This window comes from Eublepharis macularius, chromosome 16, assembly GCF_028583425.1.
Source record: "Eublepharis macularius isolate TG4126 chromosome 16, MPM_Emac_v1.0, whole genome shotgun sequence".
Taxonomy (NCBI): Eukaryota; Metazoa; Chordata; class Lepidosauria; order Squamata; family Eublepharidae; genus Eublepharis; species Eublepharis macularius.
In genome coordinates, this window is record NC_072805.1 from 13,137,287 (window position 1) to 13,154,961 (window position 17,675).

The 17,675-nt window shown below is 50.8% G+C and overlaps 1 protein-coding gene across 2 annotated transcripts in view; it reads left to right on the plus strand.

Annotated features, from left to right (window-relative positions):
- Window positions 1-17,340, plus strand: part of VAC14 (VAC14 component of PIKFYVE complex) — a 123,632-nt gene extending 106,292 nt beyond the window's left edge. Inside the window, exons 17-19 of one of the 2 annotated variants that reach the window (XM_055000682.1) lie at window positions 1,199-1,278; window positions 2,508-2,658; window positions 16,452-17,340. In XM_055000682.1, the coding sequence (XP_054856657.1) occupies window positions 1,199-1,278; window positions 2,508-2,658; window positions 16,452-16,617 (397 nt within the window). In that variant the 3' untranslated portion in view covers window positions 16,618-17,340. Of the gene's footprint in view, window positions 1-1,198; window positions 1,279-2,507; window positions 2,659-16,451 lie in introns of those variants that run through there. The other variant, XM_055000683.1, reaches the window with a different exon arrangement.
- Window positions 17,341-17,675: the final 335 nt, after the last annotated feature.

Genomic DNA, 17,675 nt, shown 5'->3' on the forward strand with positions numbered 1-17,675 from the left:
CGCATCCACCAGAGCACTTCTCCCACTCTTATTTTTTAGGCGTGGCAGGAACTCTACTCAGATACTTTGGCTGTCAGCCCCCCACCCCCCTACCCTTCTTCTCAGTTCCTCAAGTCTCCAGGGCTGTCAATTGTCAGGGAGAATAATGGGTCAGAAGCCAGCGTGGTGTGGTGGTTAGAGTGTCATGCTAAGATCTGGCAAACCCAGATGGAAAGCCCCACTCTTCCATGCTGGGTGATCATGGGCCCATTACTCGCTGTCAGCATAACCTGCTTCATACGGTTGTTGTAAGGATGAAACGGAGGAGAGGAGAATGATGTGAGTCATTTCGGGTCCCCTACTGGAGAGCAGGGTGAGGTATAAATCCTACTATATAAAAAGCAAGCCGTATTGGCAATGACTCACTTTTTATCCCCTCGCAGATGCACTCGCAGGCCCCTCTGCGGGGATAAAAAGTGAGTTGTTGGCAACATGGCTTATCTTGGAGGCCCTGAGCAGGCCCCTGAGGCAGTAGGAAGGCCCAGCACGGCAGCGCAGCCCTCCGGAGGCCCTGGGGAAGCTGCTGTGGTGGCAGGAAGGCCCGGCGTAGTGGCGCAGCCCTTGGGATGCTCTGAGGAGGCCACCGCAACCGCAGGAAGGCCCAGGGCAGCAGCGTGGCCCTCCCAAGGCCCTGCAGTGGTCACGGAGGCATCAGGGAGGCCTGGTGCGGCCCTCCCAAGGCCCCGAAGCAGGGGCCTGCCGAATCAGTTTTGTAGAGCCCATTGTATTTTTCCACACAACAGGCTGTGTTGCTAGTGGAGTCAATAAATCAATATTAGAGTCATCCCTACCAAACCTTGCAGCCTTGGGAAAGAGAGCTTCAGAGGGGACCCCCCGTCAGGTCATCTTGACAAAGGGACATTTGGCAGACATCGCATACTTGTCTGTCTCGATTCCAGATTTAGGCACGTGATGTCAACCTGTTCTGTTTTCACAATACTCCTGTGAGGTAGATCAGACTGAGCCAGTGTGGTTGGCCCAGGCCAGCTGACTGGACCCCCGATTGTGCACTTAGGCAACCTAAGGGGAAGCAAGCCGTTCTTGGCATGTACTGCCGAACCAAGGGAAGACTTTCAGCAGCCACGCGCTCTCCTTAACAGGCCTCTGCTCTCTTGCTCGGCCAGCAGACCTCTTATTTTCCCTTAACAGAAGTGCCCAGTGGCGACCTGGAGGTCACAGTCGATTTCCTGATTGAGGTTGACAAGCTTGTCCAGCTGCTAGAATGCCCCATTTTTACATGCAAGTTTCCTTTCTCAGTTGCTTTTTTAACAGCAAAAACATGGTGGGGTTTGGGGGGTATCCACGGGGGATGTATTGGCATACTGTTGTGCCCTCTGCCTTGCCCTCTTATCGCAAGCCTCAGCACCAGCCAAACAAATAGAGCCGTTTATGAGACTTTTTCCTCTGAGACCGTCCAGTGGTCTGGTCCAATGGGGACAGGCAGCAGTGTAACAGCAGCGGGTGAGGCCATAATCCGCCTTGAGTCTCAGTGAGAAAGGTGGACTATAAATGACATTAAATAAATAAATAAATAGTGAGATGAGCTTCATGTGCACTGATTCTTGCAGTGGCAGGCATTGACATTTGATAACTTGGAAGTGTGATGTACGGTCCAGGTTCCACTTGGAAAATGGCTTTTATGCTGTTTGTTGCAATGGAGAAGGGAACCGCTGCCCATTGAAATTCTCCTTTCCATGCAGATATTAAGAGGCACATGTGCTTTTCTCTCTGTCTTCCATGTGGAATCACACAGTTCTAGTGCTCAGATCTGTGATGCCAAGTGAAACTTTCTGCTTAGCCTTTGTGTGTTACTGTGACCAGAAAAATGGTGATCACACTGCCATTTCACTTTGGGAAAAATGAAACCTTTCTCCATGATAGGCTCCAAGCGGTGCTCCAGGCTGGTTCATCCCTTGGGCTCACAGCCCTGGGCTAGGCACCTTTTTACTTTGGTCTGTCTCCTGTCTGCTCTACAAGTCATCTTTTCTGACCTTAGGACGTACCGTGGAACAGGTGTTCCAATGTCCCAAAGCTCCCAAAGAGCCCCTTCTTCCATACGCCATCCATAACGGTGCTCTTCCACAAATGTTTGGAAAGTCTGATACTCTTCTTTGCGTCTCTTGATGGGCTGACAGAGCTCTGTGTGTTTTGTGATGTGCACGCAGCACACCCCATTTCCACACCAGAGTGACCCAACTTTATGCTGATCCCATCCAGGTTCCCAAAGGCAAGAAGAAATGAGGGCAGGTGGGTCTGAGTGCTTCCCCGGCTGATCTCTGAAATCCAGCCCCTTTGCCTATGGTTTCCAAACCTTGCATGTGACCATCCTTTTGCAAGTGTGAGAGGGCTATAAATGCAACAGCCACCCCCCTTCCCCGTAAGGTTCCCTGGATGCCTCTTGGAGGCTCAGGTGCCAGGGTCCCACCGAGCACACACGGCGACCTCAGACCCTTCTTGTTCACTTACAGATCTCCGCTTGCAGCTGCTGGATGTGAAGAACAACCCTTACCTAATCAAGGCTTTGTATGGACTGCTGATGCTCCTGCCACAGAGCAATGCCTTCCAACTCCTCTCCCACCGGCTGCAGTGTGTACCCAACCCCGAGCTCATGCAGACAGCGTAAGTCCTGGTTGAGCTGGCCTGCTCCTTCTTGCCCTGAGTTTCCTTTACAAGCAGGAGGGGGATTTCCGTGCAGCTTTATTCCTATACCCTCTGCCCCATCAGTGAATGGAGCTCTTTTATCATTCCTCTGGGAGGCTTATGAGCCTGAGAAGGGTTGTCTTCTTCAAGGTGGAGCCATGCTGCTTGTATGCGCTGTTAGCCCCAAGAATCAGTGTTCACCTCTACTTTGGAACCTGAAGCTCCTAGCAAGAGTAGCTGCTCTAGACAAGTGGTCCCCCCCCCCTTTTTGGCATGGTAGCTCACAAGTCCAAATTTACTTCATATGGTGAATGGCCCAAGAGATTGAGAAGGTGCTGGGGCTGGGAGCCAGGCTGAGGAGGTGCGAGGTGGCAGATGTCGGCAAAGAGGTGGGGGCAAGTGGGTCAGTGGAGTCCCTCTCCCACAGCAGGTAGAGGGCAGTGAAGCACTGCAGGGGGCTGGGCAAGAAGCTGGGCTGCTAAAGAGCAGCGCCAAGACAGAGCTTATGCTCACACATGCCACTTTCTCTCCTCTCACCTTCCATACACAGAACAGCTCCCACCCACTTTCTAGGCTCCCCCCCTCTTTCATCTACAGTTGTCAGACAGCCCCCTCCCCATTATTGTTGAAAAAGGGGAAGGACAAGGCAAGAATGTGTGCAGCTGGAAAGGAAGGAGAGGAGAGAAAAAGAAGGGTGCAAAGGGCAGGGGCTGCCACGAGGGATGGCTGCCCTGCAACCCACTTTCAGAGGCCTCATGACCCACACTGCTCTAGACAGTCTTGCGATGCTCGTTGATGTATTTTTGGCTGCTTGCATGCGGATATTTCCCTTCGCTCCCAGACTGGGCTGCTGTTTCCTGGAGCAGCCACGCAACATAGTCCTCTAATGGTCTACTTCCCAGGGATTCTCAGCTTGTCCTTTCTCAAACCATTTTTACCGTGTTCTTTGGGGAAGAATGCCGTGAGCATGCTGCCTGGATGGGAAGGTGTGCATGTTTAAGGCCCCTCACCACCAGCGGAGACTTTTTCTTTCAGCAGCCCTTGCTCACTGTGTTGCCAAAGGCCTTTTGCAGTTAAATCAGTGGCTGCTACAAAACTATAGCAATTACCATTTTTTTAAAAAGAGTGTTTCTGAAAAAACTTTCCGGTGGTATAATCTGGGAGAAGTGGAAGGAATGTGGTGACTGGAAGAAAAAAGTATGCAGTAAACTCTTGTGTGGATGCTCAGTTATAATAACATAATAATAACTTTCAGTTTATATACCGCCCTTCAGGATGACTTAACACTCACTCAGAGCGGTTTACAAAGTATGTTGTTGTTATCCCCACAACAACAAACACTCTGTGAGGTGGGTGGGGCTGAGAGAGCTCCTAGAAGCTGTGACTGACCCAAGGTCACCCAGCTGGCTTCAAGCGGAGGAGTGGGGAATCAAACCCGGCTCTCCAGATTAGAGTCCCGCGCTCTTAACCACTACACCAAACAGTTGCCTGTGCTTTATGCTTCTGTGTTTGCCATAGCAAAGAATGCCAGACAGAGAATACTTGCCCTACGGATGCAGTCTTAGCATTTTAGATACATGCACTTAAGGCAGCTGAAAGGTGTTCCCAAATCTCCATAAGTTCCATTAAATAACCCGAAAGCTGTAATCAGGCTGTGTCATTTATTAAGACCAACTAAAACATCATAAAGTAGTGAACAAGCTTTTAAGTTCTCCAGAACTCTTCTTCTGGATGGATGTTTAGTGAAGAAGAGAGGAGGAGAGACAACAAGATGTTCAAGATATTCAGTTGGCGCGTAGAAAGAAAAGGTATGACCCGTCTTTCACCCAAGTTCCTTGTCTCCATTGACTGCTCCACAGAAACAGCTGCCCCTGCCCTCCTATTGCTCTATTCCATTCCCAAGTATGTTGAGCAGAATGGACACAGTCATTGAAAAGCTCTGTAGCGCTAGCTCCATTGAAATGAATACTGGGGTGGGGTGGGGGGGTTGCGTGTAGGGGTCCCACTTCTTTGGACTGAGCCGGTGGTCTGCAATGGATTTGTTTCTGTAGGGCTGGCTTGTTAATGTTCCCTGTTTGAATTGTGTGCTAGCTACGTCCCTTCAAGCCCTCAGGGTTGGGGAGCTTCCTGCCTGAAAATCCCCCCGTAGCTTGGGCTATGTGAATGCACTCAGAGAGCCACAAAGGCAAACAGATGCCATTAAGGGTGAGGGGAGCAAGCAGGGACTTGGGGAGGGGCTGGCAGAAACCAGAGTAACAAGTGTAATGAGGAGCTTACAGGATCAAAAGCTATTCTGGAAGCCAGAGAGACGCCCCTGGAGGCAACCTGTAGCCCCTGGGCCTGCCTTCATCTTAGCAGTCTTGAGCACAGGGCAGCAGTGTGAGAAATGAGAATGGCAGTGCCTTGGTCAAACCTGTCCTGCTGGTTGTTCTCTGCGGCACCGTGCCTGGCCCTGCCTGCAGGGCTGGTCGCAAGATAGTCCTGAACTACATTCTCAGTGGGGAAACGGAAGCATGAGCTTGGCTGCAAGCTAACCAGCGGCAGTGGCTGGCCTTTTCCCATTGATGGTTGGGCTTGGTGCCTGGCAGGCGGGTGGGAAGTGTTAGGCCAAGAAGGCCTTTGAGCTCTGTGTTGTCTCTGGGGCAGAGATGAGAAGGGCCTCTGGCTGCCCTGCCGAAATTGTCTTTGTGGGTAATTTCACTTGAGGAGGTTTATGTGACTGGGCGGGGGGAGCTCTGGCTCCGAGCAGGCAGGCAAGTCCCTGGGAGCAGGGGAAGCCCTTTCTCAGCTTTCCATAAGCACCGTAGGGCCAAGGCACATCCTCCTTGTCCCGAGCGATCAGAGGCTTGGAGTTTTGTCTATATTTGGTAACCCTGCGAGGGGCTGTGCCTCATCCACAGGCCTCTGGCATCCGGGATGGAAAATTTCACTTGTGGTATCGCCATGGAAACAAGCAGAGCCATGGAGGAGATTTGCCCTGAATAGGCAAGGCCCTCCTCGTTCCCATCGCTTTGCCAGGGTTTGCTTTGGTCCCCTCAGGGGAGCCTGCACAAACCACAGTCAGAGAGAAGCCAGTTCTCTGCCCCCGCAGCGTTCCTGACTCTGGAGGGGAACAAAATACGTGGCTCCGGACCGTGGCAGAGTGCTTCTGCTGCGTCCGATGGTCATGTTGCTGTCCCAGCCCTCTTTGAAGGGGGCTTCTCCGTTTATCTGGCTTCCAGATGGCTGGGATACTCCAGGACTTCTTGTCACATGGCTTTTTAAAGGAGCAAAAAAATGTGCATGGGAATCTCATCTGTCTCCAAAGATCCCTTAAACACACTGTCAAATGGTTATGCCTGTGACCGGTCCTGTAGAGAGCAAAACAGCTCCAGGCCGTTCACCCTTCCCCGGAACCCTCCAACGGCTGTGCTGTTCCTCCAAGAAGGACTGGTTGGCCATTGCAGGATTTGACATTGTGCCAACAGCAGTGATTATTTGTGCCCTGACCACTTGGTTGCTGCAAGATTTTCCACCTTGTGGCAATAAGGTGGGAGAGAAATGTTTAAAATAAATAACAGCAAACTGCTGCACCCTTCGGCTGCCGAGCTGGCTGCCAGAAGGCCTTGTTTCTGCCGCTGCAAGAAGGCCACGGTGCTCGGGGCTCTTGTGGGGATGATGCTTGCCGGCCTTGGCTCGGCATCATTGTGGCAGAGCTGGAATTAGCTGCTGTCCTGTATCTTGAATAGAGCTTGGCTCCTGGACCACGAAGGCACTCTCCTTCTGCCAAACAACCCAGCGAAAGTCCAAAAATGGTCACCTCTGGGAGGCCATCCTTGGACAGCCTTTCCCACATGGTCTTCCCCCTAGGCTCTGTGGCTGGGCTGGGGCTTTTGGAGGGGGAATGTTGTGCGTGAGCCCTTCCCCGGTGTGTGGTGGCAATATTTTCCTCCTCAGCTCTGGCAGCTGGATTTTTCAGGCTGTCAGACAGACTGAGCATCTGACCTACATTCTGTTAAATGCTGGCAGTGACTTTCAGAATGAGTGTGACGGAGGAGCGTCCACTGGGGATGAGCTGCAAGGAGGGACTGCCCTGCTGCTCCTGATCTGCTGCTTCCCCCCGGTCTCCTGCTGCTCTCTTCCAAATTGGGAGGCTCTGTGCAGCTTTGGCTTTGTTAGGCCGGCCCTGGTGAGGCTGGCGGGAAGGCAGTGGCGCTCTCTCACAATACCTCAGATCTCCTTGTAATGGGCAGGCAGTCGCACCAACTGACCTTCCGGTGTCTGTCATTTTTTAAAACAATTCGACTGGTCCAGAGCTTTTGGTCACTTGTGATGCTGAATTTGGCCATGCAGAGAGAGGTGCTTGTCTCAGCCTCATCCTTCGGCAGCTAAAGCTGTGGAGTTGAGTAGTCTGCAGGCTTGTAGAGTAGACAAGAAGTGTGTCTTCAGCCTGGGTCAGCGCCTCTTACTTGGTCCCGAAGCTTTGGATGCCCAGCTGGGCAAGGGCAAGGCCAAGGCGTGTGTGCTGTACAGGTGGGCCCCAGCTAGAGGTGGGCGTGAACAAAAATACAAACCAAAGTTTGTCACGTACCAGGCCCTTTTTTGGTTCGTGAACCAGTGGCTCGTCAGAGAGCATTTCTGATGAACCGTGACGAATTTTAGGCCGGTTCATTTGATGCTGTTTTTTAGTTCGTCACTGCAGACAGCCTGGCGCCGATCAATCAGTTTCCTAGGCAATGGGGGATGGTCTTTCTGCAGACTTTCTGCTGCCCCGGAAGTGACATATTTATGAACCAAATGAACCGGTTCGCGAACTGTGCAATTTCATGCTGGTTCGTGGTTCATTAAATGCAACAAACCATAAACCGCAACGAACCGCCATTTTCCCAATTCATGCCTGTTGCTACTCCCAGCCAATTCAAAGCCACGCTAGAGTAACGAATTCAAAGTGCCGAGTTCCTCCGCTCCCTCGGTCCCTCACCCTGCTGCAGGAGAGTGGGGAGGGGGGCGTGTTGCTAGTTGTGGGGTCCATCATAATCCTGCCAATACTAAAATACTCGGAAGAGCAACGAAGTGGTTCTATTAGATCTGGAGGACAAACGAGGGGCATCCCCCCTTTCCCCTTGGGGCCTGGTGGAAAGTGGAACACACTTCACGGCATTACCTTGGTAATGTCTTGGCTCATTGTTGGATGGTGCCTTCTTAGTAACCAAGACAGCTACCTGGTCTTTTATTTTATATACTTAAAGTTTGCCTTCCTTGCTAAGACTAGAGGTAGAGTACAAAATTAGAAAAACATTGCAATAAAGAAAACTGTGTAAGACACGCCATAAACACTCAACAGACCAGATTATAAAAATTAGATGAGTAATGCAAATACAAACAAGGCAACAAACAGTACATCGTGCATGAGAGGGAGGCCCTGTTTGCTTCATAAACATGCCATCCTGAACAGTTCCACTTTACACATTCTGCTGAATGATTGAGTTGTGGGAGCCTTCCTCCCCAAAGTGGGAGCCGTCACAGAAAATGCGCGCGAATGGTCAGTAGTTGATCTTATACGTTGGTAGGGTAGCCCCTTCAGCAGGCTTTTCTCAGATGAGTGCAAGTGTTACAGTGGACCATATTGGGAGAGGCAGTCCTGTAGATACGTGTGTTCTGGGCCATTACTAGGACCTTGAACTGGACTGAAAAAGTAATCAGTAATAGAGGTGGGCACGAACCGGGAAAATGGTGGCTCATTGCAGTTCATAGTTGGTTGCGTTTCACAAACTGCGAACCGCCATGAACTTGCCTGGTTCACGAACTGGTTCATTTGGTTCATCGGTTCGTCACTTCCAGGGTTGCAGAAGGTCTGCAGAAAGCCCACCCCCTGTTGCCTAGGTAATATATTGATTGGCGCCAGGCAGTCTGCAGTGATGAACTGAAAAACGAACCATACGAACCGCTTTAAAAATCATAACGGTTTGTTGCGGTTTGTCAGAAATGAGCTCCTGCAAACCACTGGTTCACGAACTAAAAAAACCCCAGCTTGGTTCATGACAAACTTTGGTTCGTATTTCAGTTCGTGCCCATCTCTAATCAGTAATGCAGGTGGAGACTGCAGAACTGGTGTGACATGCAGACTTCATCTAGATCCCACTAGTGATCGAATTGCGGACTTGTATACCAGTTGGAGTTGCTGAATTCTCTTCATGGGTAGGCCCAGGAAGAGTGCATTATAGTAGATTAGCCATGAGGTGACAGCAGCATGGGTCCACTCCTAGGCTCTTGACTGAGACAACGAGCGTCAGCTGAACTCCATCAAAGGAGGGAAGCACTGTGCCCTCCAAGAGTATGCAGAGAATAGGGCCAGCACCTCCATTGAGGCAAGCACTGAGGCGCTGGAGGAGGCGCCAGGGCCGGGGGCGCGCTCCGCGGAGCTGGCGGCAACAGCATGCGGGTGGCTGACTGGGAGGGATGGGAAGCTGCCCCCGCCTGCCTGCCATGCCTGGCCCGCAGCTACTGCAGCCTCCGAGCTCTCTCATGCTGCTGCCACCGCCAACACGCACCCCCGGCCAGGAGCAGCAGCCGTGGGCCAGGCACGGCAGGTGTCCAGGGCGGCGCGCGGAGCAATGGAACGGGAGGGCTGGGAGGACGCATGCGTGCCTCCCCAGCCACCCGCCATGCCTGGCACGTGAGGGAGCAGGAGCAGTCCTGAGGCTCCCCCCCCCCCGCCTCAGGCTCCAGAAACCCTGGTGCCAGCCCTGGCAGAGAAGACACCATAGGGACACTCTCTTTTTTCACCAGCCAGTGGGCGTGAATGGCTGCATTGGGTGCTGTTTTCAAAATGTACAGTGAGTTTGCTGGAGGACACGGGATTTGGGGTGGGAGCTGAAGTTTGTGGTGGAGAGAGGCTGTTGCATGTGGGAAATTGATGTGTTGCATTGGTCTAATATCAGTTGATTTTCCACTTAAACTACTTGCTTATCTGTTTGAACCTCTGACCTCTCTCACCACCCAGTAGGCGTAACTGCTAATTCTGCTGATTCATGATAGGACTCACACCCACCCTTTCTGCAAAGCCCTTTCCCCTTTTCCCCTGACAGCTAAACTACATGTTGCTATGGCCCCAGGTTTGACGCATGGCCCCCAATGCCAATTTACAGAAGAATCTGACCCTTTAGAAATGCAATCGTGGCCTGGGAGGGCCGGCTGATCTGGGAACCCCCAGCTCATGCACCTTTTCAAGTACAGGAACAGCCTGTTTCAGCACTTGAAAATGTGCACGGCAGGGGAGAACAAGATTGCTCCATCCCCCCTCCCCTCACTGCAGGTCCTCGCAACATTTTTAAATGGTCAAATTCTTCTGTAAAATGGCATTAGCAAACCATAGGCCACCCTGACATGTAGTTTAACCCTTACCTTGGAATTTACACTTGAAAGACTCACATCATATCTTTTCTCTCCCCACTCCCCTCATAGAATTTCCTAGTCCAGTTTTCCTTTCATCTATCTATCTGAAGAAGTGGGCTGTGGCTCACAAAAGCTCACACTCAAATAAACTTGTCTTTAAGGTGCCGCTGGATTTCTATCTTGGAAGTAGCCTCCCCTGGAAAGCCAGTATTGTACAGTGGTTAGAGTGCTGGGCTATGATCTGGGTTACTCAGGTTCGAAACCCTGCTCTGCCATGGAAGCTTGCTGGGTGACCTTGGACCTGTCACACACACCGCCTCACAGGGTTGTTGTGAGGGTAAAATAAAGGAGAGGAGAATGATGTAAGATGCTTTGGGTTCCCATTGGAGAGAAAGACTGGGTATGAATGAATGAATGAATGACAGTAACGCGAGCCCATCAGAACCAGCCAACACCCCCCTCCACTTAGTATTGAATAGCTTTGTAACTTCTAGAGCCTTGTCATATTTGGTCATTCTTGTAGGGCTGGATTTTCACTTCTTGTCCGAGCGCGCCGGAGTTCAGATACAAAAGAAGCTCTACTAAGGGGGGTCAGGCAGCATTTTGCTTGGCTGCAGTGCTGGGCATGGGTGTAGGAGAATGACGTCACCTCTGAAACTCACGGGGTGTCCCTGAGCAAGTCGCCCCCTCCCTTAATCTTCCCCGGGTTTGTGGAATGGCTGGAAACCTGCTCGAAGTTTCTTGGAGCAAAGGCAGAAGTTCTGCTCTAATCTGTGTAAACAGGAAGGGAGCATCTTTGGGGACTCCTAAGAGAGGCCAGCATCCAGCTGACAGATCTGCCTGGCTCCCATCCGGCTCAAAATGAGGGAATGTGGGGCGGCCCCTGCCCACGCCTCCCCTGCCTGCTGACTGGCATCTCGGACGAGGGCAAGCTTGAGAAGGAGGAGGAAGCACAAGCCTCAGGCATGGCAGGCGTTGGCTTTGCTTCTGCCCAGCGAGGCAAGTCAGCGTTGCAGTGGAACCCGTCCAGGTGGGAAACGGATGGATCAGGGAGAGAGTTCTGGCATGGGGGGAGGCACACTGCCTTCTCCTTTCAGCTGAAGCTGCTCCAAGCAGCCTTCTAGTAGCACTCTCCCGTTTTTCTCCCTTCAGTGTGGGTCCTGCTTTGCGCAATGCCTGGCACCCTCTAAGTCTTTCCATCACTCTGGAAACCCATAATCTCCGTTTCCCACTGTTTGCAGTGTCCTTGTGCTGGTTGCCAAGGACTGAACTGTTCTATAATGGTATTTCATGTCTCGCTACTTGGAAAATGAGTTTCCAAGACATGTGGTGCAGATGCTGCTGCTGCTTGTGTCGTCCCCCCTCCCTCGTTCCCCCGTGCAAGAGAAAAAGACATACAGAATCAAGGAAGTCCTTTCTTGGACCAGGGTATGTCAGTGCGGGGTTGCAAGTTTGAGTGGCTTTTATTATTGCGTCCCCTTTTTCCAGCAATTGCATTCTCAGGGGCTTTGATAATTTACTGTTATCACTAGATGTTGCTGTTCACAGACCAGGCTGCGGCTGCTTTGCAGCAGAAAGAGAGGGGGGGGAAGCACCCACGTTCTGCATTTAAAGTTAATCGGGCAAATCTGCCCGTTTTTCCTTGCCTTACTTCCCGCATAAAGGTTTTCAAATCATTGGGTAATTTTTTTGGCAAGGACCTGGGGGATGGGAAGGAGGCACGGGTCTGGAGAGATCATGGACCAATCAGCTGCGGAAACAGGAGGTTTTAGTCTCTCTGCAGAAGGGACAAAGTACCTCTTGACCAATGAGAAGCCCTCTTTTGATTCTCTGCCACTGCTGAGATTTTACCAAATGTCCCTTGCTGGTTTTCTGGAGACATGAGCCACAACTAGAAATATTTAACCGCCTGGATCAGCACCAGATTCTTCACTTGTCCAGCAGTTCCAAACCCCAAAGTTGTTGTTTTAAAGTTGGCAATGTAAATGTTTAAAGTCTTTATCACAGTGTGAGCTTTTTTGTGAGCCAGACCTTAGCTGTGTGGCCCTGTCTGGAGCCTTTTGTGTCCAGAAGAGGCACTTGCTTGAAAATAAGCCAAGTGGTAGATCTCTTTTGTTGATCAAACCTTGTTGAGTGAGTGAGTGTATGTGAGCGAGAGCGAGCTGCTGTGTTCAGGTAACTTTTCAGGCCAAGGGTCAGTAGTCCGTTCTTAGCTTTGTGAAAAGCTAATTCCTTCAGTCATGTGCATACTCACATGTGAGTAAGTCACATTGAACCTAGTGGGCCTTACTTCCACGTATACATGCATGAGGTGTGGCTGAACCTTATGGTAGAGACAACGGAGTTGGTGAGAAATGCCACTGTTTTAGCTGTTCTGTTTTGTTGCGTAATCATAACCTTCCTTGGTCTCAAGCTATGGAGTGATCATCCCTTCCTGGTTTTGTGACTACACAATTATGCACATGGTCGAGCAGAGAGTTGCTTCGTTTATTTAGTCCAGTGACCTTTGCACTGTTCACTTAAGGGACTGCCCTTCCCATATGTGTGTCGCTTGACCTTCGGTCGTGATACGCAAGAGGACTACAGCCAAGGGTAGGGCAAGGCACTTGCAAAGCACCGAGCTGCCCCTGCCTTGGTTTCTCTTCCCTCTCTGCCACCCCCATGCCGACAGCATACATCCTTCTCCTGTACTGAGGCCCTGGGGGTGTTTTTCCTTATCTAAAACTGTCATTCTTTCTTCTTACCAACTGAAGCTTGTCACTTGGTGGTGTTTATGATCATTCTATGCACTGCAGTGGGTCAGCCAACGAAAGGCCATTTGCAGCCAGTTTTCCGCCAGTGGTGCATCTCAGACAGCTGAGAATAAACTACCTGTCTTCCCTCCTCTCTGCTTTTAGTATCTGGGCCAGTGGGGCACAATGTGCCTTTCAGTCTATATCTGCCGGTATTCAGGTCACCTTCCCTTTAAAGTTTAACGGGAGCAAGCAAGCTTTGAACCTGTTTGTTTCTCTCTCCTGTTTCAGGCTTGCTGGATTTGTCCATTTTCAGTGTCTTTGCTTTAGCTCATCACAGTTAGTCAAACCCACTAGAGGAGCAGGGCAAGAATCTGCCTCTGATCTGGATCTCTGTTTCATATCCTCCTGGGGGAGAGAGTTGGTGGTGGGATTATCCACTAGGATGACTGGCTGACAGGGCTGGCGTTGAGGGGAGGCTGAACGGGCGCTTTCAGATAGTCCACTTCCTGAGAACTCGCTTGGTATTCTTGCTGCTGGGACAGTCCTGCCGCTGCTGCCTCCAGTTCCACCCCCACCCCTTGCCAGACCTTCCCGTCCCACTGGCTGCTGCAGGCCACTGACCCTCCGAACAGCCACCCTGCGCACTTATCAAAAGGAGAGGCTCACAAACAGGAAATGCTTTTCCAGCCTGCAGCGGAGCTCAGGCCCTGGGCTTTGTCTCCCAATACACCCTGGATTAGCCACAGCGAAAACAAACATCCCAGACTGGGGGCGAGACCCCTCCTTTGACCCACTCCGATGGTTGGGAGCTTGTATGAAACAGAGAGGTCTGGATTAGAAAACGTTCCATGGAAGAATGCAGCACTCTCCCAACCGCACAGGGATGGCTGCCAGTGGTTGAGGGAAGAGCTGTAGAAAACCCCTATTTTTGTTTTCTTTTGGATTGGCCCCTCTGGTGTGTGGTTTGCCTCGGTCTTCTCTTGAGATTGAGCTGGCCGGTTCCAAGCCTTTATGTTGCTTTCCTCAGTTAGTATTCTTCAGGATCGCAGGACTTCCACCCCATGTAGGAAACTCTCCTCCTTCCAATGAGCATTTCTTAAAGTCAGTTGACTCGAGAGGGCAGCTCCCAGCGGTTCTGCTGCCCCTGGCACACCAGTCCTGCTCCAAACATGGCACAGCTCACTGTACTTTTTTGCCAGATTCTTTGCCAGCTGTGGCTTGTGTTTGATGACCTTTCCAGATTGATCAGTGCTGAAACAGGTAGTGCTGAAGTTACTATTTTGATTGGTTGAAGTGGCCAGTGTATCGTTTCCAGGTCTGAGAGACCTGATTGCAGTTTGCTTTCTGTTAACTGGGATCAGTACCAATCTAGTGTGCTCCCAGTTGTGTTTCAGGGAACCCTCTAGAGTTCCTTGGAAGCTTTTAAGAGGCTCCTCAGCAAGGAGAGCTGTAATGGCAGCGGCTTGCTCTGCAGCGTGTGGCCCGAGGAGAGTGTTGGCTGTGTTCTCAACATAACTGGTTCACAACAAACCTGAGGCTAACACGCCCCGTGACTTATGTGTTGTAATCGTGGTCCCCCAAACCCTCAGTGTTCCCCAGTAGACAAATCAGTGTAGATGCTTAAAATAAACAATCCCAGAATGAAGATGGTGTTCAGTAAGGAAACGGCACCTTGGTTCGCAAACTCTTGTGTACGTCTGTTTCAGACAACGTCATCAAGGCTTTTTCAAACTAGCACATGGCTTTTGCTTGGAACGTCTTGCGCAGACACCCTCCAGAACGAAGCGGGGCTTTCCGAAGAGTCTCAAAGAACTGGTGAAGGGGAAAGAGCCTCGTGGCTTGTGATTAGGTCTCTCTTTCCCCTGGGCATCGAGATCAGTTCCATGGGTTGCATCTTCAGGAAACTGCTTGGCAGGCAGGGAGTTTTCCATGTCTCCCCCCAACACACACACTTGGCTTCCCAGTTCCAGAGAGTTGATTTATTGATTTGGCTTTTGGGAAATGGAGTGAGCTTCCAGGCTTGCCTCTGATCCATTGAGTAAGAGCTAGTCTGTGTCTCTTAATCGCTTTTTATCCCTACGTATGCAGGAGAGAGGGATTATGTAGACACCGTGACTGTTTCCACATAGATGTCTTACTCTTCCTTGCCTTCCTTACAGCAGTACCATTTTGAAGAGAATAAACATGAAATTGATCTACTCATTCCCAGTCTTTACCTGTTTTCATTGCAGAATTATAACAAAGGTGAACCTTTTCTCTTATAATTCCACAATGAAAAAGACTAGAAAATTACTTTTTAAATGTGCAAACTGGGAACTGCTGGATCATGGCAATAGATTCTTTTAATGTTATAGTGACTCAGCCATTTCTAGAGGAGTTAGCCGTGTTAGTCTGTAGTTGCAAAATAGTAGAGTCCAGTAGCACCTTTAAGACTAACCAACTTTATTGTAGCATAAGCTTTCGAGAACCACAGCTCTCTTTTTCAGATGCATCTGACGAGGTTTTCAAGGTATTACTGGACTCTTTTCTATTTGGTAGAAGAAGGGAATGGTGGCCATGTCAAGCTGAGGCAAAGGATATATGGGGAGAACTGCTGTGTGGACATTTTGAAAAATTCTGTGGGTGCTCAGTTGTGACTGCAAATGCCTCTTGTTTTTGCAGCAGGGAGAGCTACACAGAGAATTATCCCCCTGTGTAAGCAGCAGCCACTGAAAATGAGCCTTAGGTACATTTTGGAACCAATCAGAGTTACACGTTTAACAAAGAAATTTTCCGAAGTGTAATGAGTCTACAGTAGCTGCTGGAACACCGGAGCCACTTGCTGGCTGGCTTTTGGTGGGAGCTGCTTCCACGGGCAAAGCCTTTCTCATCCCTTCCGTGGAGTAGATTTGGAAAACGCCACATTCTAACAGTCGACAATGTCATAGGAACTAAATAAGGGGATGTTTGGGGCCTTTGCAGCGTGTGAGCAGCTATTGCCTGCAGTCAGAGATGGATGATGTCTAGTTGGCTGGGTGATGGCCATCTCCAGTATAAGGAGAGTATCAGACTGGGAAGGAGGGAGACAGGCAGGCCCTGGAGAGTATCAGCTGCACAGACATCAGCTCTCTGCATGCCTAAGAGGAAAACTCCGTCCAGGGGAAATGAGTGCTCTTCCTCCACCCCTCCTGTAAGAGGAATCTGGTGCACACTTGACAAGGTCAAGCCAGTTAGGGAGCGGACTGTCAAATTCTGTATGTGGCCTTGTCACAGAGGGCTTGCAGCCATGCTAGGAGGGCCAGAGGGAGGAGCCACACCTGCCCCGTTGGCTTCTCTGGCATTCCGAGAAAGGGCCTTGCAGCCATGGCACCAAAATTATGGAATCCCCCCCCCCCCGGAAGTTTGTCTGTCTCTTTATCATTGTGTTCCGCCAACAGATGAAACTTTTTGGGGGGAGGAGGTGGCATTCACTGACTCTCTCACTTCGTTTTTATATATATATTGCTTTTGACTGTTTGCCACCTTAGGGACCTAAGCTGGCTACAAAGGCAGCATAAACGTGTTTAAAATAAAAATAAAATTTTGAGCGGTATTGCCCTCTGGCCAGGAACAGGCCTAAGGCGCCGTTTTGCTGCTGTGACGACACGGCCGGGCTCCCTGACACTCTCTGCTCCCTCTTCTCAGAGACGGCTCGAAGACCAGCCTCGCTACCAAGAAGTCCGCTGCCACCGCAGCCATTGACTACACAGAACTGTTACAGCATTTTGAGAAGGTCCAAAACAAACACCTACAGGTCCGGCACCAGCGAGCCAACCGTGGCGACACCCTGGACCGGAGAGCAATCCTCTGAAAATGGAATGCGGAGCACCGGGAAAACGTGGGAGCAATATTGGATGCTGTGGCATTAACCAGGTGGCAGTCACGGGGCCCCAAACGCTGCTAAAACTGCATGGTTAAGGAGGAACAAGGGAATGGGCTGGTGGTGAGCGAGTGCAGTTGACTCACGTGAGGAGCCTTCCGTACCCTCCAAGCAAAGTTTTCTGCATGAGCAGGGGAAGGAGGAGCTCCGGTCTGCCCTTCAGCATGCATTTTCCACTGGCAGCGGGGCAAAGTCCTGGACTCCACTGGTGCCTTCCCTTATGACGGTCACCTGATGGTCACAGCCTTGCTAGGGCAGGCGGGGGTGGGGAGGCAAAGGGAGGTTTTTTGTGCTGCTTCTCATCTGAGTGGAGAGCGGGGTGCATGAAACACATCCTCCGCTTCTCTCTCCTAGGGGACTTGGCCACACAGTTGAGAGAGGAACAAGTCTGTCAGGTTGTGAAGACGGGAGCACTTCATCCCTAACCCCCCATCCCACTCACAAGGCATACACTTGTTGGCTGCTTGTGGCTAACTCCCATCAGGTCTCCCCTTCCACGCACCTCCACAATCATGTGTATGGACTGCTCAGCCTTAACTTCCAGCTAATCCATGTGTGTGTGTATATATAGATCTCTATAGACTAATGGGATTTCTAAACTGAGAATCTTTGTACTAGTGTCAAACGTCCCTTATAGAAATAAAACAAAGATGGCAAAACCCTTGCAGAGAGTGCTTGACATTTGAGTATGTGCCTCCCTTCCCGTGCAGCTGCAGCGCCACCAGACATGTTGTTATTGACGTTAGACTTTGGTATGCAAGCCTATACTCTGGGTTTGAGCCAGACTGTGCTGTCCTAAAAGCCAAGCACATAACAGCTATCATAAAACCATGCTCAATCTTTAAGATGTTTCCTTGAACCTACCGTTATCCAACACAAGGCTAATCCAGGATGCTGAGCGTGGAGAAGGGAGTATAAACCAGAGCCCCACAGGAGGAGGAACAGGGTACATTTTACTGAGGGGCCAGTCTGAGCTGGAACCCATCCCC